This window comes from Schistocerca piceifrons, chromosome 2, assembly GCF_021461385.2.
Source record: "Schistocerca piceifrons isolate TAMUIC-IGC-003096 chromosome 2, iqSchPice1.1, whole genome shotgun sequence".
Lineage (NCBI taxonomy): Eukaryota > Metazoa > Arthropoda > Insecta > Orthoptera > Acrididae > Schistocerca > Schistocerca piceifrons.
The window spans coordinates 76,554,952-76,578,775 of NC_060139.1; the positions used below are offsets into that span (position 1 = coordinate 76,554,952).

General features: G+C 41.2%; 1 protein-coding gene across 2 annotated transcripts in view; it reads left to right on the forward strand.

Moving 5' to 3' along the window:
• Positions 1-23,824, forward strand: part of LOC124776662 (serpin B4-like) — a 76,085-nt gene that overhangs the window by 46,802 nt on the left and 5,459 nt on the right. For both annotated transcript variants that reach the window (XM_047251763.1, XM_047251762.1), the window contains exons 5-7: positions 550-764; positions 19,275-19,460; positions 23,373-23,514. In XM_047251763.1, the coding sequence (XP_047107719.1) occupies positions 550-764; positions 19,275-19,460; positions 23,373-23,514 (543 nt within the window). The remainder of the gene's footprint in view (positions 1-549; positions 765-19,274; positions 19,461-23,372; positions 23,515-23,824) is intronic.

The following is a 23,824-nucleotide window of genomic DNA, read 5'->3' on the forward strand; positions in this document are numbered from 1 at the left end:
TTTTACCTAGGCTGCGTATCGGGCACTGTCTTTTTAGCCATCGCCATTTGTTAAGTGGTGCTCCCCCACCGTTTTGTGCTCCTTACCATCAACATTGGATAGTCCGCCATTTCCTGACGGAATGCCCTATTTTTAACCACTTACGTTATCATTTGTGTTTGCCATCTGAGTTACCAGCCGGTTTAGCGAACGCCTCGCGAGCTGTCGACCGCGATTTACTTTTTATCCGTCGTAGCAATATGGCGAAGGACATTTAATCTTTAGTTCAGGACCTCCGTCTCTCTACGGTGTATTTTATAGATCGTTCTCCACGTACCTGTTTTAGCTGTCTTCTCTTTCGTCGATTGGGATTAATGTGTAGTCGTTTAACAACTCTCTTTGTCTTCGCACCCTAAAACAAAAAACAAAAAAAATATGCCGTTACGCTGTTTAAATTCACACACAAATATAGAAGAGCTCTAAAGAAGATAATTTACTGCATGAAGAGGCTTGCTGCGTGGATGCATAATGAATAGCGATTGCTTACTGATAACTGTCTTTCCTTTTCAGATGTCTTGAACAACGATACTCGGATGGTACTGGTCAACGCTATCTACTTCAAAGGCGAGTGGTTGAAAAAGTTTGAGAAGCGTGACACGTATCCTTTACCCTTCCGCTCAGCTGTAGGATCAGCGAAGAACGTAGATATGATGTTCCAAGTGGAAGAATTCAAGTACACGGAGATAAATGATTTAAACAGTCAAGTCCTTCTCCTTCCTTATAAGGTAATGTGTCTGACAACAATAGTGACTGTTGATAACTAACTATCTGACAAACTAACATCAACACGAAGACAGATGAAAATAATTCAGTAGTAACAATATTAAATGACATTAAACTTTAAGGAAAAATAAATGCAGAGTGTGAAGTTTATGCAGCCTGATTAACAGCAGTAAAGTTAACGTGTTTCATGAACTCTTACTGGAGTTTTCGGTTTGTATGGGGCTGTGTGGGCTTGCAGGATGATGACATTGTCAGAGGGCTACTTTATTTTCATTCAGAGCGGTACACGCTAACGAGGAACAGACTAAGAGACAATCTATTAGAAGCGTGTGGCATGTCGTCATACTAACAGCAACTCGATGTAGTACTGGTGGCCTTTTCGGGCCCAAGACATTGCGATATCAGGAATTTTTTTTTTTCGTCAGTCTCCAGAATATTTAATTATGTAGCCCGCCACGTCTTTGATCTCCCGTGTTAATCTTCATCTCGGAGGAGCACTTATGACCAACGTCCTTAATTGTTTCGGCATTGATGGCACGTTTCAGGAGCTGCGTACTCTTTATAATGAATGAAAGCACCGTCCCGATCACTACTTCTTTGTTAATGGTTACTGGTTTCGATCCGACTAGCAGGGCATCGGACTGCGTTAGCTTTATGGACACTCTTACGACTACTAACAAATTGCACTTCGCAGCACCAGATGTGAAGATAATGTGCTAGTCACATCGATACCGGTAATTATTAATAAAACACACAATGATCCAGACGGAATATTTTATTCATTATACTTGATTGTTTGTTGGATGAAGTCCTGTTTCTGTCAGGTCCCTACAGTTTTTGCTCTCTATGGCTCCCTCTAGTGGTATGGAAGCCATTTCCTGAAATGTTAACACAGGTCCTATTGTCCTGTTCCTTCTTCTAGTGAGTTATTTCCACATACACTCCTGGAAATTGAAATAAGAACACCGTGAATTCATTGTCCCGGGAAGGGGAAACTTTATTGACACATTCCTGGGGTCAGATACATCACATGATCACACTGACAGAACCACAGGCACGTAGACACAGGCAACAGAGCATGCACAATGTCGGCACTAGTACAGTGTATATCCACCTTTCACACCAATGCAGGCTGCTATTCTCCCATGGAGACGATCGTAGAGATGCTGGATGTAGTCCTGTGGAACGGCTTGCCATGCCATTTCCACCTGGCGCCTCAGTTGGACCAGCGTTCGTGCTGGACGTGCAGACCGCGTGAGACGACACTTCATCCAGTCCCAAACATGCTCAATGGGGGACAGATCCGGAGATCTTGCTGGCCGGGGTAGTTGACTTACACCTTCTAGAGCACGTTGGGTGGCACGGGATACATGCGGACGTGCATTGTCCTGTTGGAACAGCAAGTTCCCTTGCCGGTCTAGGAATGGTAGAACGATGGGTTCGATGACGGTTTGGATGTACCGTGCACTATTCAGTGTCCCCTCGACGATCACCAGTGGTGTACGGCCAGTGTAGGAGATCGCTCCCCACACCATGATGCCGGGTGTTGGCCCTGTGTGCCTCGGTCGTATGCAGTCCTGATTGTGGCGCTCACCTGCATGGCGCCAAACACGCATACGACCATCATTGGCACCAAGGCAGAAGCGACTCTCATCGCTGAAGACGACACGTCTCCATTCGTCCCTCCATTCACGCCTGTCGCGACACCACTGGAGGCGGGCTGCACGATGTTGGGGCGTGAGCGGAAGACGGCCTAACGGTGTGTGGGACCGTAGCCCAGCTTCATGGAGACGGTTGCGAATGGTCCTCGCCGATACCCCTGGAGCAACAGTGTCCCTAATTTGCTGGGAAGTGGCGGTGCGGTCCCCTACGGCACTGTGTAGGATCCTACGGTCTTGGCGTGCATCCGTGCGTCGCTGCGGTCCGGTCCCAGGTCGACGGGCACGTGCACCTTCCGCCGACCACTGGCGACAACATCGATGTACTGTGGAGACCTCACGCCCCACGTGTTGAGCAATTCGGCAGTACGTCCACCCGGCCTCCCGCATGCCCACTATACGCCCTCGCTCAAAGTCTGTCAACTGCACATACGGTTCACGTCCACGCTGTCGCGGCATGCTACCAGTGTTAAAGACTGCGATGGAGCTCCGTATGCCACGGCAAACTGGCTGACACTGACGGCGGCGGTGCACAAATGCTGCGCAGCTAGCGCCATTCGACGGCCAACACCGCGGTTCCTGGTGTGTCCGCTGTGCCGTGCGTGTGATCATTGCTTGTACAGCCCTCTCGCAGTGTCCGGAGCAAGTATGGTGGGTCTGACACACCGGTGTCAATGTGTTCTTTTTTCCATTTCCAGGAGTGTATATCTTTCCTCTCTGTTTCTGTGGCGGACCTTAATTCTCAGCATGCTCCTGTAACCCCACACCACATAAGTTAGATTCTCTTCTTTGCCAGTTTTCCCACAGCCCCTGACTGACTTCCATTCAGTTAAGTGTTCCAGACGTACATTCTCAGATGATTCTCACCCAATTTATCTCGTAACTACGGACATGAATTCATGTTACCTAACTATGACATGTAGTCTGATTCCGTATATTCCCTTTGAATTTTACTCTTCGCGATCACAACTTTTCTTTATTTCACGTATAATTAGGAGAGCTTAGAAGAATTAGGGAATGAAATTGCCACATTTAGTAAAACAAAATCATAAAACTTGGATCCATTACGGATGAGGATCACTGCGACTGTGATGAATAAAGCTTTCTTGAAGTTAGTGCAATCGGTCGCCTTTTGTTTTGTTCCTCAATTTCTATTATCTTGTTAGCGATGTCGAACCGTCTAGCGATTCATCGGATGGTACATATTTATTGATTGTTTCCCACAGTGTGGGAGGCATTTAGCTGTGGCAAGATGTCTAAACGAAACGTGTAAGCACTGAATATGGCGAGAATTATTCACATCATGAGATCGATTTGTTGCATTACTTATAGTTATTAGTAACCGTTGGTTGTTTGTTAGTGCACACGATATTTTGGAAAACACAATGAACATTTTCCAGTGACGTTAATCTTAGTGAACATCACACACTTACCCACAGATAAGAAGATTCACATGGCCTACAAAATGCGAATAAACGAAGACGTATAGTTTAACATATGTAAAAAGTAATGCTGTGATGTTTATTGTGTATTTCGTAAGTATTATTGATCAATGTTAATTAAAAGAAAGATAAAGGAAATGTCAAACGAAATTTAAGTGCTATAATTGTTGATGTAATATCCTCCAAATTCATTTTTTAATAGATTTTATAAATCGCACATGTCAATTTTGCCATATTGTTACATGTTATTTTTGCAACAGAGAAATAGATACATACTTACTGTCGTCAGTGTGTATTACAAGAGCTGAACAAAGAGATTCTGTGCTCTAAGACAAACTCTTTGACAGAACTTTAGTTATGCTCCTTGGTTTATTTACATTATATAAAGCATGTGGAACGTGTAACCTGCGGAAAAGTGAGTGAATTGTAGTATTTTAAGGTCATTAGTCTGTTCATTGCATTCAGCTGTTAATGTAATTCTTTCTCAGTTTGTATTATTTTAGTTTTGTTATTTTCTCGTGACAGTGTAACCTCCCCACCAAAAAATGAATGAAAGATATTTACCAAATATAATTGGGAGCCTAGTGTAACCTCCCCACAAAAATGAATGAATGATATTTATTAAATATAAAAAGAGCCATACATGTAACCTCCCCATATAAATATGAAAATGAAAAGAATTGAATAGAATTGCGAATAGTGCCAAATGTTAGCTTCCCATAGTAATAAAACTCAATGATAATAAAAACGTGCAAAAATGTTAAGTCCCCACAAAATTAACGTTAAGATCAACCTGATAAATTTTATAAGGGTAGCATCGCTGACCTTAGGCCCTGTGCAATAATTAAACTGATAAATTGAAGGGCAGCATCGCTGACCTTAGGCCCTGTGCAATAATTAATCTGATAAATTGATTCTGGGAGGAAAAGCATAGGAAATATTGTTTCCATTGGAATGATTCTTTTCTTAAAAAAGATTGCTTTGAAAACAAAATTATTATTGGGGCATTTCTTGAACAAATTAATTACAATTAACAGATGTTATTGGCTGAGCGCAATGCTGCTTCATTACCTTATTTAACAATATACCTCGTCCCGAACCGTGACCAGAGACCCATGTCGACGCCCGCCGACTCCTCCCACACGACTTCCGACTCGCAACTGCTACTACATGCTCTCGCGACTCGCTACGTACAACTGCACTCACGCGCGTTCAAGCGCAGACTAGCAACGATAAATAACTCTCTGGTCAGAGATTCTGTCATGCCTCGCCTTCGCTGCTACTGAATACATACGTGTTTCAACAGTCAGATGAGCCTGACAATGCAGTGTATCGGTTTTGACCAGACAGTATAAGCTAAGACTAAAGGCATGTACTGCAAGCGTTTTCAGCATTCGCCTGCAGAATGACGATCGCCACTGGCTGATCGAAACCAACACCCAGCACTGCGATATTCTCTTCCGATAGCGACTTAAAAACAGAACGTAATTAGTCAATCATGGATAGTATGGTATTTCTCACTCACTTTCACTGAGCATAACAAAGTCATCCGATAAAACGTTGCTCTTGCTCTTCTATTTTTACAGTTCACTCATTGACATTGTACATGTAACTTAAAGTGCGATCATAACGTAAACCTGAGGAGACTTTTGCCTCCACTGACGAATCGGTCGCTAGAATAACTGGTCACTTGCTGCTCAAAAATTCTCAAGTTACGCTCTGATGCAGACAGGTGACACAAATAACTCCACGCTTTGTACGAAGGCATTTCTTTCTAATGTTCTGATGATGCTCTATGTCCAAATGCGTCAGTAAGTAATAATTTCTGGACAGCAAGTGAACAGTTATAGTAGCTGTGGTGTCATCCGAAGAACGAAGCATCATGACAAAGTTGGTACCACAAGCAAGCGCAGTCGCTGCCAGACGCAGCGATGAATGACAGACGTCGGGGTAGACACCGCCTCAAGAGGACTGATACGCCGTCTCTGATGAAGACCGACTTGCGTCAGAACGGATTGGCGCTCAGCTCACTCTGAAACCATTGCCGAAGACAATAGCATCGTCTCACTACAGAGCCAGCAGCGTTAGAGTAGTATTAAACAGAACAATGCAGCGAAGTTTATAGTATATTGTGTATCGAGAGAACCTACTATTATTCTGTGCTGTATCAAGTGATACGTCATAGCGTTCACTGACATTAAAAAATACTTGTGACATTCCTATGGATATGTTTGGTTGGCTGGTTGATATGGGGGAGGGTCCAACAGCGAGGTCATTGGTCCCATCGGACTAGGGAAGGAAGAGGAAGGGGGTCTGCCGAGCTCTTTCAAGGAACCATTCCGGCATTTGCCCGAAGCAATTTAGGGAAATCACGGAGAATCTTAATTAGGATGACGGGACGCGGCTTTGAACCGTCGTCCTCCCGAATTCGAGTCCAATGTGCTAACCGTTGCGCCACCTCGCTCGGTCATGTGGACATGAATTGTTACAGTGTTCTGTATTCTGTTTTGTTCGAGTTACAATAGCGTGATCTAACTGTGTGTGCTGTAGTATCCACTCGGCCCCCTCCAGAAGCAAATCTAAGAATCAAACACAATGCCGACGTGTGTCTTTTTCGTCCTGCACAACATAAGCGACCGCTCAGCAGTGGAATAAGTCTCCTTAGGTCTTGTACAGGGTGTTTCACAATTCATGTTACACACTTCTAGAGGTTGTAGAAGGGACTTAGATCAAGATTTACATAGGAACGCATGTCCGGAAACATCATCCCTCGCCGGTACAGAGTGTCAGATTTATAGTCGCCAGCGCCTGTTAATGTGTGTATACACAGAGTGACTCAACGATGATGCTACAGACTTTCTAGGATGATGGAGAAGGGTAAATATATCATTTTGAGGTAAGGGTCCCTGTACCGGAAACGAACGAGTCGAAGGTTATAAGCGAAAACGGTTCTGCTGCATCTGACGTTGGAGTACATGTACTGTTGTCGCTAAGACTGTAGGGTAGACAACTTGTAGAATGGTAGTTTATAAAAAAGTAAGAAAAAATGTCTAGTAAACGTGGGTTCCAAAATATATACCTTAAGAGCTATGAACACTTTTTATACATCTACATCTACACATATACTCCGCTAGTCACTAAGCGATGTGTGGCGGAAGGCACTATTCACGCCAAAGTCATATTCCCCCCCCATCTCCCCCCCCCCCCCCACCCCCCCCGTTCCACTCATGCGGATCGCGCGAGGGAAAAACGACTGTCTGAACGCCTCAGTACGAGCTCTAATTTTCCTTATCTTTGGATGGTGACCATTGCACGATTTGAAACTTGGTGGTAATAATATATGCTCTACATCCTCGGCGGAAATCGGATTTTGGAATTTAGTGAGCAGCCCCTTCCGTTTAGCGCGTCGTCAATCTACAAGCGTGTCCCACTTCAAACTTTGTAATGAGATCTGTAACGGTCACGCGATGACTAAATGTACGAGTCACGAATCTTGTCGCTCTTCTTTGGACCTTCTCAGTCTCTTGAATCAGACCCAACTGGTAAGTGTCCCATACAGACGAACAATAATCCAAGACTGGACGAACAAAAGTATTGTAAGCAGTTTACTTTGTTGAAGGACTGCATCGTTTCAGGATTCTACCAATAAACCGCAGTCTAGAGTTCACCTTACCGTTACTTGTGTAATCTGATCGTTCCATTTGAAATCATTTCGAGTAGTCACACCCAGATACTTGACAGATGTTACCGCCTCCAAACACTGGGCATTTGTTTTGTATTCGTACATTAATGAGGATTTTCGCTTTCTTATACGCCGTAGGTTACATTCACTAATATTGAGTGATGACTGCCAGTCATTACACCACACATTTATATTCTGCAAGTCCTCATTGATTTATTCACAACTTAGAAGAGTGTAACAGGAACTGTGAAACACCCAGTACATGTATTATGTTACCCGTATTTGCCTTTAGCTAGAACCTATTTTTGTTGGTGAAGATTTCAAACACGCTGTTTTGTCTAAAGCTTTATCTTGGTCGATCATTGTTATGAAGGTATCTTGATTTTTCTTCAGTTTTGTCTCTATTATAAACTTCAGAACTACCTTCTAGAGCCTTTAGCATTATTAAAAACAAGTTAATCACCGTCTAACAGATCCCCAGTTTTCGATTATTTCATATATTACTTCTGTGAGCAACGTGGATGTTGAGCTACTATACGATTATTCTCTCATTTATCAGCCTTTAATAATTTCACGATGGTGCGGTTGTTATTCCTCCAAAAAACCGATGATATGACACTATTCTCATACGTTCCACACACTCTAACTCAAATAGTCGTTCGGTTGTTTCTTCCTACAATGCAAAGATATTAGTCACTTCTGCCTTGATTGTTCTCAACACTTCCAAAGCTGTATCAAACTCTAACACTGATACGAGATAACTTAAGTCTGAAAAACATTCGTTTCCTCTTCTATCATTTAGGCAAATTTCGTCGTAGAGACCGTCAAATGAACGCTTCACACCTCACTGCTCTCCTCTGTACTTAACAGTGGAATTCATAATGACGGCTTTTAGTTTCACTGAATGCATCTTTGACGTTCCTGTATACTGAACATGTCCTTCAGATGACCAGTTTCTTTTCGATTTCTTCACTCTTATCCTGCAGCCATTTCACTTTATCGTCTCTACGGTTGCTTTTGCTTTGATTCCTTAGTGATTTGTATTGCTGTATTGCTTACTTTTTATATTCTTTTTTCCATTATCGACTCAAGTTTTTTTCTGTTATACTTAGCACTTACCTTTCTTGCACTTGACTGTTCAACTTCTGTGAGGTCCTTTTCTAGGGATACTCCCTTTAGAAGTGAATTGCCTACTGAGACATTCATTCTTGCGTTACTTCCAGGCTCAGGACTTAAAGCGCACGTGATCGTTCATCAGAACTTCCATATTTCACTTCTGTGCATATTCTTTCTAACGACTCTCTTCAAAGTTCAACTCACTCTTACATCACTGAGTTCGTCTTTCAGTGATTTCGCAATCTCTCTCTCACCATGATGTAACTCAGCTGCTACCTTCCTGTCTTTTCTATGATTCATGTGACCCTTAAAGCGTGTGTTCGTTACTACTAAATGAAATTTAATGCAGAATGCAAGGAATCTCTCTCCCCTCTCATTTCTGCTTCCAAATCCGTAGTCTCCCGAAAGCCTCTACTCTGTTTCTTGCCCTACTATAACTTTCCAGTCCCCCACGATTATCAATTTTCATCTTCCTTCACATCCTGGGCTACTCTTTCAGTGTCTTCATATACTCTCTCAATTTTGATCACGATATTTACAAACGATTTGAAAGTCGTCAGAAATCTCACGAAACTGTTCAAATTAGAAACATCCTAAATCCATAAAATTGCAGTGAAGGCAGGAGGACCTGCAGAAAATCAATTCTTTGTGCAGGAGTTTGTAGTTGACTCTAATTAAATAAATTTAAAAGTAAGGGAGACATAAAAAATCAAAAGGAGAAATTTCTTCCTCTCCATCTCCCAACTTAAAAATTTCTCATTTCCCAGAAAATGTTTCGGTAGCACGTGATAACGTTACCTTGCAGTTTTTTCTTCTATATAATGGAACTCTATCGTCCCAGAAACCTGATGGTTGTTTCATTTCGTGGGAAACTGTTGCCCTGAAATCTTATTCTGACCATTTTAGGCTAAAACTTAGGCCTACATATTTCATGCTTTTCTGATGAGGTTGTGGTGCACATTTTTTTTATTTTTTATTTTTTTAAAGGCGTTATGAAGAGCCCTAAAGCCGTCATAACATTCAGTTACACATCTGATTTCCACACTCTATTTTTTATATTTTTGATTTTGTGCGTTAAAAAGGTTTTATTTTGTTGTGCTTGAAAAGTAAATGCAATAATATCAAAACGGAGAATTAAGGACCTTAGGGAAAAGGATAGCGAGAAAAGTTTAAAAATGATAACAAGTAATGTTCCAATGGATTTTATTAATTACATTACACAATTATAAATGTACAATTACATATGACGACGTAAAGTTTTGAGGCTCATGTAATAGTTTCGATAAGATGGTTTCGATAAAGTTTTGTTCTTCATCTTGCGTCAAACAGGAAATGAAAGTCTTTAGTTAATTTTTCCCTAATTCAGCTATATCATTAACAAGTCTTAAACAGGTCAATTTTATTTTCTTCTTAATTATGATAGTTTTCACACCATACGTTGAGATCAGTATTCTAAATTCCATATCGTCTTCAAATCTCCTAATAAATACGCAGTTAGAAGAGAAACTAAATACCAATGTTTTGGCCCAATAAATCAAAAACCTTTTTTAGGAGGTAGTTGTTACATGGCTATCGTCAGATTCATCTTTATTCCTTCCTACTACGAAATCTCATTTTTCTGCCATCATTAGTTGAAATTTCAACTTGTTTGGTTTCGAAATCCCTATGTGGAAGTTTTATATAATACTTGTCTGATGATAGTCGGTGGTTTCTCCCATTTTTCGGTTAAAACTGTGTTTAGAATATCTTGTAAAATACTGTGGTGGCGCGCTAAGTACAGAAGTTTTTTTCTCAGAATTGCCTGAGCAAAGCCCAGATTCCTCTGACACGTCCAGTATTTACTGTTGTTGTCTCAGGATACATTGTCTGGAGTTTTTAGTGCCTCCAGTGTTAAATTGCTGGTAATAAAACACTTACTTGAGTAAGCCACACACTACTTTCATGCCAAGTAAGACCTATCAACAAGTATTCATCCACATAAATAATTAATACTACTATCCTCTCTAACGTTTCTTATTTAACATACCGGGTGTAATTTCCTGCACCAGAGAAAAAATCGGATTTCTTGAATCAGTTTTTGAGAAGCTCAGTTCTTTTCGGTCGCAACATCTGTTTGTATAATGCCACCTCACTTATACATACGGTTAAATTCTGTGAGTCAAGTTCCCACCATGTTTGTTTCACAAATTGTTCACCTATATAGCAGTAAAGGTATATATTTGATTTGAGAGTTCCTGTGTATTATCAGCAAATGTTGAAACTTACGTTAACGTGAAATCAGACTGTTCTAACTGCGACCCACTCATCCGAAACATTCATGATTGTTCTGAAAAATCTCGTAAAAAACAGTGATACGTTAATGAAAGACATATTACACGCAACACTTAAAATTCATATTTTCGAAAATAAGTGGGGCACGTTTATTAGAATAATTAATAGTTTTACATAAAAGTGTAGTGGTCAGCTTAGTCTGGGGATAGTGCCTTTAACTAACAGACAAAATGTCCTGGGTGCCGGGTTACATCCCAGCCAGTTATAAATTCTGAATCAATATTGGCGGTCGGTATCAATCAGCCGCGTTGTGTCACCGCCCTTGTCAAAGAAGACGGAGGAGCGGAACAGGTGGGGGGCATCACCTTACCCTTGGAGTGGGAAATTACCGCTAAGAGGCGGAGAAATCGGCAACCATTAACGGCATTAGGACGCATAAAGCAGTAGAAATGGCTGCATTAAGGAAACATGATGTGTATGCACGGTATACGTGGCCTGTAATTGCAAAAAGAGTCACGATGGTATCCCAATCGGCAGAACATCCGGGATTAGTCCCCCTTTCGGATCTCCGGGCTGGGAGGTGGCCATAAAAAAAAAAAAAAATAATAATAATAAAATAAAAAAAAATGTCAATTTAATTACAGTTTACTAACCGGGTCGTGGAATATCAGATTCCTGAATGTGGTAGGGAAATGCAATGAATCACTCCAGATATGGTAGGAGACGGTGATTTGTAAAAACAAGTAGTTTAGGGCATCTGATCAGTGAATACAGAATAATATCAGAAACAGCATGAAATGTAATGAGCGTAAGTAAGATTTGTCTTAAATAGGAGGATAGGGCAACATCAGCCCAGTCAGAAGACTGATTACCTCCCCTCTCTCAATTTAAAAAAAAATGGATTCCAGCCATTTGAAGACGAAGAAAATCTTCGAAGTTGGTAATAGTATTATACCTTCAAATTTTTTAAATGTGTCATTTATTCATTTGTTTAGTAGATATTATAAAACATGTAGACAGAGAACCCGCAAAATGTAATATACTGACAACATGTGTCAGCCCAATATAGGAAAAGATGGAATACAACGTCAAACTGTAAGTAGGCTGTTTAGGTTTTTATGTTGGGAAAGCCACGTAGCGCTCTGTATGAAAATCACTGACTGTGCTGTGTACAGTCTGAGGCTGATTTGCATTGTTGGAGTATTTGCTATTGTAGTGTTGGGCAGTTGGCTGTTAACAGCGCGTAGCGTTGCGCAGTTGGAGGTGAGCCGCCAGCAGTGGTGGATGTGGGGAGATGACAGAATTTAGAGAGCGGACGATCTGGACGTGTGTCCGTCAGAAAAACGAAATTTTTAAGACTGGATGTCATGAACTGATATATATATTATGACTTTTGAACACTATTAAGGTAAATACATTGTTTGTTCTCTATCAAAATCTTTCATTTGCTAACTATGCCTATTCAGTAGTTAGTGCCTTCAGTAGTTAGAAACCTTTATTTAGCTGGCAGTATTGGAGCTCGCTGTATTGTAGTAGTTCGAGTAACGAAGATTTTTGTGAGGTAAGTGATTCATGAAAGCTATAGGTTATTGTTAGTCACGGCCATTCTTCTGTAGGGATTATTGAAAGTCAGATTGCGTTGCGCTAAAAATTTTGTGTGTCAGTTTAGTGATGATCAGAATAAGTAAAGAGAGAGATGTCTGAGTACGTTCAGTTTTGCTCAGCTGTTTGAAAATCAAATAACGTAAGAAGCTTACCAGCACAGTAATTCATAAATTTTTCTAAGGGGATGTTTCAAAACCAATTGAAAATATTTATTACCTTAAAAGAAGGAATCTTCCAGCCAGCCGTTTTTTCACACACACGTCATTCACGAATTGAAAAGGGAAGTGTCATCTGAAGAATCCACCACCATGAAGCATAATGTAGCTTCCGGGGTATAGATGTAAATAAGTGTCGTTAGTGAGGTAATGCCATCAGCCGTCAATTCTGGAATGGTTGTTTTACTCTGATTGAAAATCCTCTTGTATGGCGACAGGAAAATACAGGGAGAAATTTAAATGGTGATTTACTTCAAAGAATATTAAATCTGAAATGTAAAAGGTGGACTGAAAGTTACGTGAATGTGAAGTTAAATGTTAATGTATTTCACCAAGAATTTTTTTCCTCTTAATTCAGACTGCCTCTGAAAGTATCTAAGCTTTCAAGCTGTCCAACTATGCCTATGTTTAAAAACTTTACTTGTACGGTGTAGGTAGGTAGGGCAACTTGTACGACGTAGGTTCGTACAGTCGGCGTAACGATCAAGTGGTAGCGATACGAAGCTTGTAGCCTTCGAACTCCGCACCGCTGCCGTTGCACGCCCCTCTCCTGAAAAACTTACTTATGTCTCATTGCAGACTTGCGTGGCCAAGTGCACTCTAGGATGTATGAATATAGTCGTCTCAGTTTTGAGGGGATGAAATTATTAGTAAATTCCAGTTTCAGTGCAGAGAGGGCCTCTTTCGACGGAACCGGACTAGCGTGCAGGCTCGGACTAACACTCATAAAGCCGCACAGGCGAATGTCTAATCGTGCGTGCATGAAACTTGAAGCGTAAGTTTCCAGAGTTGTTAAAATGATGAAATTACTCATCTTTGAATAGGTATATGTTTATACGATAGTTCAAAACTTGCATATTTTCCATCACAAGATATTACGTCTCAGTGTTCATCTACATCTACATCTACATGACTACTCTGCAATTCACATTTAAGTGCTTGGCAGAGGGTTCGTCGAACCACAATCATACTATCTCTCTACCATTCCACTCCCGAACAGCGCGCGGGAAAAACGAACACCTAAAGCTTTCTGTTCGAGCTCCGATTTCTCTTATTTTATTTTGATGATCATTCCTACCTATGTATGTTGGGCTCAACAAAATATTTTTGCATTCGGAAGAGAAAGTTGGTGACTGAAATTTCGTAAATAGACGAAAAACGTCTTTGCTGTAATGACTTCCATCCCAATTCGCGTATCATATCTGCCACATTCTCTCCCCTACTACGTGATAATACAAAACGAGCTGCCCTTTTTTGCACCCTTTCGATGTCCTCCATCAATCCCACCTGGTAAGGATCCCACACCGCGCAGCAATATTCTAACAGAGGACGAACGAGTGTAGTGTAAGTTGTCTCTTTAGTGGACTAGTTGCATCTTCTAAGTGTCCTGCCAATGAAACGCAACCTTTGGCTCGCCTTCCCCACAATGTTATCTATGTGGTCTTTCCAACTGAAGTTGTTCGTAATTTTAACACCCAGGTACTTAGTTGAATTGACAGCCTTGAGAATTGTACTATTTATCGAGTAATCGAATTCCAACGGATTTCTTTTGGAACTCATGTGGATCACCTCACACTTTTCGTTATTTGGCGTCAACTGCCACCTGCCACACTATACAGCAATCTTTTCTAAATCGCTTTGCAACTGATACTGGTCTTCGGATGACCTTACTAGACGGTAAATTACAGCATCATCTGCGAATAACCTAAGAGAACTGCTCAGATTGTCACCCAGGTCATTTATATAGATCAGGAACAGCAGAGGTCCAAGGACGCTTCCCTGGGGAACACCTGATATCACTTCAGTTTTACTCGGTGATTTGCCGTCTATTACTACGAACTGCGACGTTCCTGACAGGAAATCACGAATCCAGTCGCACAACTGAGACGATACCCCATAGGCCCGCAGCCTGATAAGAGGTCGCTTGTGAGGAACGGTGTCAAAAGCTTTCCGGAAATCTAGAAATACGGAATCAACTTGAGATCCCCTGTCGATAGCGGCCATTACTTCGTGCGAATAAAGAGCTAGCTGCGTTGCACAAGACCGATGTTTTCTGAAACCATCCTGAACTTAATTCTCTAATTCCGTAGTGGCTGCCGCGCAACACTAAAATTAGATCCGCTCCGACATCACGTCCTTCTGTTCCAATAAAATGAAATTTTCTGAGAGGAAAAAACTAAACGATTCGATTCTGTTTCAGTCACGAACTAAATTATATTCAAAAGATCGTTACTGTTATTACAATTTTGTAAGAATCTAATGTGGATTATATAAGTTATCAATAATTACTTTTTCTCAAATAGTAGTATTAATGCAGTGACGTTACAGGTTCCTCACACAGTCCATCCACTACACACCTATGTTGTGCTTTGTACCGTACATCGCTGATGATAAAAGTGAGACATATATGTAACAAGTGCTAAATATCTCAAGAAAATGTCCTCTCCAAGTTGTAGGTAGTACCTACAGTAGCCGTGAAGTTGCTTCATCACTCGCCTTGAAAGAGAGAAATGAATTGTGAGCAAGATGCAGCAGTAACTGCATAAGGACTACTATAGTTCTGTATGCAGTATTATTATTATTATCATCATTATTATTATCAGCGACTGTAGACAGACATAAAGCACTGACAGCCTGAAGTCCAATTTCTGCCAGTTCAGGAGTAAGGAGTGCAACAGTCAAATGATTTACAAACAATAATTACAGTGCACACATTTTAACTTGATTGCTTTTAAATGGGGTTGCAATTGCAGTGTGCAGGTCAAGCAAGTGCCGTAATGGAGAGGAACAAAGCAGGGGAAGTATGTTTTGTAACTAGTGTACACCCTCATTGTGGATAGCTCTTTCTTATCTGAGAAGAAGTTGTGGGTAGCACTGGCGATCCTAGACAAATTTCTTCGTCATTCACTCTAAATCACGCACACACACCAACTATCATTTATCTTTGATCTGACTGATCTGATTGCACTCAGGGGTAATGATCTAAGAATGGCTGGGAACCACTGGCCTACACACAGTTTATTCTCGCCGTCACTTCCTTACGCTGCAGCAAATACTTTAATTCTAAAGTGCTCATAGCCCGGGTTTCGTTAACTACAGTCTGTGCCGTAAAACACTGCCAACACAGCTGACCTACACAATGTATCTCAAAATTAGCACATTTTTCATCTCTTGTGTCAATTTGTGTCATTACAAGCCTTAATGGCTCATGAAAGGCCAGTTCGTTGATAACACCAGAAAGAAACTGCCCCGCTCGTTCTGCCCTGTAGCTTCGCCTTGACTCATTGCGTTAAAATATACTGATCTCCCGGTCTGATCTCAGCTTTCTTTTAGCCAGCGGTTTGAAAATTTAACATGAAGGTCATATTCCGTCTGCGATTTCGCTGTCGCATGTGCTAGTGGGCGAACTGGTTTAATACGCCAGGCATATTCGTACTCACAAGGGGAGGCCGCCAATTGTGAAATTCAGATTCGATTCATACTGCGCATAATAAAAGCTCATGGCAAGAGGTGTAATGTGGCAAAGCACCAAGATGCACTTCTCAGCCGTTGTCGAGAAAATCGGCAGCTAAAAGAAACCGTTGCCGTGAAATACTCTCTACGATTAATAACGTTCTACAGCGTCGTGGTGCAGGGGTAAGCGCTCGGGTTCGTAATCCTAGGATCTCCGGATCGAATCTCGCGCCATGCAACCTTTTTTTTTTTTTTAGTATTTGTTTTTTGTAATTCAAATATAAATATATATAATTCCCGGCAATCAGTTGCAACAATTCTGCATATAATAAGTTATTGAGAGTCGTTTGTCGTGGAAAATCTGGCGACTTCGAACGTCATTATGTTTTCCGTAAACAAAGTTGTATTTCACAAATGTTATTAATTGTCTTCATAATGTGAATAGAGACCCCACGAACACAAATTTGCTGTGGCAGGTATGAAATATAAACTCCGTTACTCGCTCGTTACACTTGAAGAACAGACGTTGAATGGGCCGAAACGAGCTGCCGCATAACCAGCGTAGTTGCCTGCTAACTTCGAAAGAAGGTAGATGCGGTCCCTAGCGCAACTTATAATATCGTCGAAAATCAGTGCGGACGGGAGAGCTTTGGTACACCCTGTTAAACAAACGGAAAAATGGAGGCGGTACAATTGGAGAGCCGTCCGCCTTCACCAACATGCATAAGCAATTCATTAATAGTATATATATATATATATATATATATATATATATATATTTGAATTACAAAAAACTAATTACAAAAAAAATCGCATGGCGCGAGATTCGATCCGGCGACTTTTGAATTACGAACCCGAGCGCTTACCGCTGCACCACGACGCTGTAGAAAGTTGTTACTCGTAGAGAGTATTTCCCCGCAACGGTTTCATTTAACTGTCGATTTTCTCGACAACGGCTGAGAAGTGCATCTTGGTGTTTTGCCACATTACACCTCTGGCCATGAGCTTGTATTATGCGCAGTGTGAATCGAATCTGAATTTCACAATTGGCGGCCTCCCCTCGTCAATTAGTCGCCATGAAGATGATGTTTTAGCTTCCACACTCACGTAGCAGGCGTGATCCTTTTGCAGTTGTAGGCCCATGCGTTCTTCTAAGTCGTGATATATAGAGTGACAATTATTGAACTATGTAGAAAAAAACGTAAATTAGTTACAAACCCCCGCTTGCACACACTTTATTAAACACGTAAAAGTCACTACAGATATTCGGATGCCTGCCATCATTGGCGATGATATGGCACTGACGAATAGCGAAATTCTGCATGACCCGCTGAAACGTCGGACCATCGATGTTGTCGATGACCTCCTGAATGGCTGTTTTCACCTCAGCAATGGTTTTAGAGCTATCGCTGTACACCTTGTCTTTAGTATAGCCCAACAAAAAGGAGTCGTATGCGTTCAGATCCGGAGAATATGGCGGCCAATCAAGGACCTCACCAGTGGCCTCTGGGTACCCCAGAGCCAGAATGTGGTTCCGAAAGTGCTTCTCCTAGTCATCAAACACTCTCTGCTTCGTTGGGATCGAGCTCCGTCTTGCATGAACCACATCTTGTCGAAATCAGGGTCACTTTGGATAATGGGGATGAAATCATCTCCCAAAACCTTCACCTACCATTCGGAAGCCACCGTGCCGACAAGGAATTTCGCACCAATTATTCCGTGACTGGATATTGCACACCACAAAGTCATCCGTTGAGGGTGAAGAGACTTCTCGATCGCAAAATGCGGATTCTCAGTCCCCCAAATGCCCCAATTTTGCTTATTGACGATCCCATCCAAACGGAAGTGGGCTTCGTCGCTAAACCAAATCATAATTCCCATCATGCCCCGCGACCAACCGTGCAGTTTGAACGTCCAACCGCAAACCGTTCAGAAGTTATGACGACTTTATTTCATATAGTTCAATAACTGTAGCCTGTAAATCATACCAGCAAATAATCTTGGAAGCTAGTATTTTACTTCATCTCCGAACAATGGAGCAAGCTGGAATTTTTCGATTATGAAAATCTTTGCTACAGGTCAGAGAAACATTACCTGATGGAAACCCACACCCCAGAATTCATCCGTTTAGCTTCGCACATATTTCCTAACATAAGGCCCTTCCAAGGGACGCTAATGAGCGTATACATGTGTTCGGTCACATTTACACTACAGTGTACAGTGCTACTGTACTCCGACGCAGCTTTCTTCTTATTTTCGATGCAAGTATTTAGTTTTTCACTGTATACCATCAGGGATTACAAGTCGTACTTTCTATCAGACTTCATAATTTCCATTTTACAAGGGAGACCTAGAGGTACTTTTACTTGGTTGCTAAAATTAGTAGATGAGTGTATTTACATTATAATATATAATATTGCAATAATAATTATATATATATATATATATATATATATATATATATATATATATATATATATATATATATATAAGATAAAGCAGAAATAAAGTGGAAGTAGCATTGACGTTCCGGGTAACGTACTGAAACCGGAGATGTGGTGTACAGGGCTTCAATGAGAAATAAACGAAAATTTTCCTTGTCTCGAAAGACGGCTAGTAGTCTATTTTTAGAACTTGAAATGGGTAACTTGTGGCACAAATTATTCCATAGTCTAGTGCTTGCTGTATTTAAGGACTTGAGGAAGACAATTGCGAGATGAGAGTAGACGAAATGATTTAGAGAGTGGGGGTCCAATGTTCCGTGAGTGTTGCTCGTTGAGAAATAAAATTTGTGATTACAGATATCTAAAACATACTGTTGGATTAACATAATTTGTGCATTTTCAGAATTTGGTTTCAACTTTTCTCTGTGATTGTTTTGGTCTCTACCCAGTTTCACTGATGTGTGTTTGAGTCATGTCACAATTACTACTACATGTCTTGACTGCTAATAATTTCAACAACATTTGAGAGAACTTAAGAACGGCTAATAACATTGATTGATAAACCTATCTTGGAAATGTGCCGAATAAATTGTGCCTCACGTTTCTTTCCATGTTTGTTACGACAGGGAGAGAGACTCAGCATGATGATTTTTCTACCCAGAGAAGTAGATGGCTTGGCAAGCCTTGAAGAGAAACTTGCCAGCTTCAGTCTCCAAGACACTGTCAACAACTTGCATGAGAGTAATGTGCACGTGTATTTACCTAAATTCAAAATGGAATACTCAAAACAACTTAACGACGCACTAACGAGAGTAAGTATATCCGAGTGACGTGTGTCAATTGCGTGTCTGTTTTCAGTTTTAAAAGTTTCTAAGTACCGTATTTTTAAACAAATGCATCGCGATACCCACCGTTACATTGAATGTAAATGAAATTGTAACAACATAGTGAGAGGCAAGCTATTTGAATGTTTTCTGACGTGTCACAACTGTTTACTATAGACTGCATACGCTTGAAACCAGTTTCAAGTCTAGATCCAACTCATTGATTACACTTGTTCTGTTTGGAGTCATATGTTTTATATGCTGCACATTACCATACGACAGACCTAATACCAACTCACAATTCTATAATACCCGAGCTGCTATTTTTTAACATTTTGATCGTGATTGTCTTATTAACTGTTTGTTTACTGAACAAGACTCATTTATTCATCTCTGAAATACGTCCCCAGGAAGCATACAAAATAAAAAAATGCGAACTGTGAAACGTTTCTGTTAGGCTGCACAAAGCTTTTGTCACAAGTTGTAGCAAGGTAAAATTAGGATCGCCAATCCAAAACGAAAACGTAGAAAACAAGGAAATTGTAATATTTAAACCCAACATTAAAGTAAGTAATTAATTTCTTCAGTAACTGATACCTGACAAATCTGTTTCAAGGAAACGTGTCTCCACTAAAGTGCTGAAATTTCATTTCATTATAGGATACTAATTGATAAGGAAACCACTCCCTGTCATTAACGATTACAGAAATACACAGGATGCATCTGAATAAAGCAACAACGAAATATATCATGCAAGTTATCCTGAGGACCTACTTACGCTATATAGACGTTCCATTTTCACAACTAAATATAAATGAAAATACATTTGTTACACTTACGAAACAATATTTTCTGAACAAAATTAAACACTTACTTGACATGTCAGTTGAATAGTGTTACCAAACTAAAATTATTTTCAAACTGACATTTATCTTCTTATGAATTTGAAGTCCTATTCCGATATCGTGCAGTAGCTTAAAATGAAATATTTTGCTTTTTTCATTCGGTAAACTTTTTCCCTGGCAAATATCTGACGCTCTTGGCTAAAGAAATTTATAATTATGACATTAAGGTATATTTTAGGTAACGGATGAGAATCCTATCACATATAACACGATTTGGTTCAATAACTGTCTGGCTACTCACGTAAATTAAACTTGGTCCATATATTTAAAAATGAACACAGAATAAAGACAGACTCATACAGTTTTACAATAGTAAACAAGAAAAAAATGGAGCGAGAGAGAGAAGAGTAGCGACGATGCGAAGCCATGCTTCGACGTTGAATAGTAATACGTAAACATAGCCTCAGCGTTTACGTAGCTCACACGAGACACTTCTTCCCATTTCCATTTCCATTTGCCTTGGACTATACAGGGTGGGTCAACGGCCCCTACCATTGCCGTTTTATGCAACCCGTGAGAGATTTTCATATTCTCTCGCTCCCTACGAGCAGATTATTACTCCCACAAACAAAATTAACAACACGTTCTTGTAGGAAATGTAATGTAGTTCAGTTTTGTGCTGGTATGTGTTTTCGCTAGACGCCGTAGTTTTCGAGTTATTGGGGAAGAACGTACAAACATGACCTTTAAACCCACCCTCGCTCCCCACTTAGCTCCCATCGGTCAAGATTTCTAGTATGTTGGTCATGACAGTTCCCCCTACCACCGTACGAAAACTTGCGACTGCACGATACTTCTCACTTCTCCACTGACAAGTATTATTACGCCACCGGCATAGTACAGCGTTTACAAACAAATTGACTTTTGTGTAAATTTTATCTAACAATTTTTGTGAATTTGAACAGCATAAAATAAACAATTTCAACATTTTATGCATCAGGCCTTCTGTCAACGAAACTACTGTTCTTGTAAGAGTTAAGTTTGGATAGGATTGATCTACGTAATTAGTTGAGGCGTAACGTTTACAAAAGTCGGTTATCTTTCATTACCCACAGGGGCATTTGAGATTAATAATTTCACGAAATAGCCGCCTACGCTAAAGATGCAACAGCCCGATGAATAGAGACCAAAAAAGGTTGGATATTGGGAACGGTTCGCGTTCACGGTAATTTTTGTTCAGTGGTAGGAAGGGGTGCCGCTAGACATCCTGGTTAGTAAGGGATGTGTGTGGGGGTGGAGGTGCGTCACTTTTGTACGTTTGCCTTGAATAACTGGAAAACCATGGGCTCCAGCGAAAATTACATTACATTTCCAACAAAAACGGTTCATTTTTTCTGTAGACCTAATGATCTGTGCGTAGCGAGTGAGACCATAAGACAACCTCACACGTGGCTTCTGAAAGCCAGATGTAACATGACAGGTTGCACGAAATGAGAGTAGTAGCTACAGCTGAATCAGTCTTTGTAATTTTCCCCACATTTTTATACACGGGGCCATCATCAGACACGCTAATTACTTGGAACTGTAGACATTTCAGCCCCGCATCCATGCTGGAACGTGCGCAGTCCGACGGCAAACGATAGGTCGGTACTTCATTCTCAGTTGGCATACCCTCCTCGTATTCTCCACCTTTTGTACTGGCGCGCTTTTGTCTCCATCACACAGACACACTTCCCTCCACCTTTTCCTATCCTGTGGCTACAATCCGAACTATCAACCCTATATGAGGACCAACAAGCAATACAATATTATACATACATACATGCATAGGAATTGTCCATTTTCAGTACTGTAGGTGTCCAGATCCTGACCGCTACGGTTGTCACGTTTGAACCGCGCAGAGTAAGGTGAAAAGGATCTGTTCACGCTCGAGGGCGTCAAGAAATCGTTGTTCACAACAAAACGTTTATCAATCAGAAATACGTGATTGTCTACCCCAGACGCAGGCAGCTCCGTCGGGTCAGCAAAGTGCGGACGCAGTCAGCAGAAGTGAGAGCGCCACGGGCAATTCTGCCGCGCTGCGGAAGGATCGTGAGGCGGCCGTTACGACACGGTTCAATCAACGACCTTCCAGGCTCGGCCTTCCTGGACAGCGGTGGACAGTGCCCTCTGCGGGCCAATATCCGAAGCACTCTCGTTGAGGTCTTGACTCGGCCTCCAGCTGATCCTGAAGTACCAGGTGCTTATACGAGCGTTGGAACTTTAATAGTGGCCACTATTTACTTACAGCTCGTATAAAATATGTACGAGTTTCAAAGTTTTACTGGCCTTCAAAGTAGTCACCAGCATTGTGTATAATCCGTTGCCAGCAATGTGGAAGTCGTACGATACTCTTAGCAGTGCCAGTTGTGTTAACAGTTGGAGCGGCGCGGTCTACTGCCCGACGAATTTGCAGAGCGAATGCCGTGAACTGTTTTCTTCAGTTTAGAAATCGAGTTGAACTCACGAGGGCTTAAGTCAGGGGATTGCAGTAGGTGGTACAGCACTTAGCAGCCCCATCAGTTAAACAAATCAGTAACAGCTTGCACTGTACGTGCTTGAGCATTGTCCTGCAAAATGATGGTCAGGTCCTGCAGAAAGTGTCATCACTTCTGTCTCTAAGCTGGTCGTAGGTTGTGTTCCAGAACTGAACAGCATGGTGCGTGAAAACGGAGGTGTCTTTCTGGATAGCTCCCGTATCATACTACGCTGAAAAAGTATCCCCACGTATTGGATAACTTCTTTAATAACTCTGGAAAAAGTACGCAGGATGCACTGGGACATAGTTCGGAAGACCATTTTGCTCCGGTTATGGAAAATTCAGCCCTTTTCTAACTCTGCGCCGACAGGGTTGCCTACAATAGTTGCTCGAAATAACAGCACTCACTGGCACTACGATCGACTTCGAGTATCCCACAGAAATATGACTAGACATCTGTAGAGGTGTTCATGATTTTTCTTAATTTTTAACGACACTCAAATGTTGCCATAACTTTAGTCTGTATCCATTTTTCAGCTTGGAATGATTGATATGTTTGATGACTACGCCGCAAATTTCACTGGAATTACTGACGAAGAGCGACTTAAGGTGGACAAGGTCCTGCACAAAGCTTTCGTTGAAGTCAACGAGAAGGGAACGGAAGCTGCTGCTTCTACTGGTAAGAGACGCTTAACTCTAAATTGTCTACTGTGTTCTCAATAAAAGAATCACAGGATTCACATGTCTTGAGTTTAGTATTACATACTTCACCAAAACGTCTTTCTTCAGAGCTTTTGCTTTTTCTTCGTTATCAAGACAAAACCGAGAGGGTCAGTTAGATGCATATCTGCTTATGTAAACAGTCTGGTAGAAGAAAGAACGGGTAAAATAATTAGATGAGTGGGAACGCTGTAGTTGACGTATCGAATGTCCATATAGCTGAACAATTTTTACTCGTTAGCTTCCATAAAAACGACTTGGACCGTTAT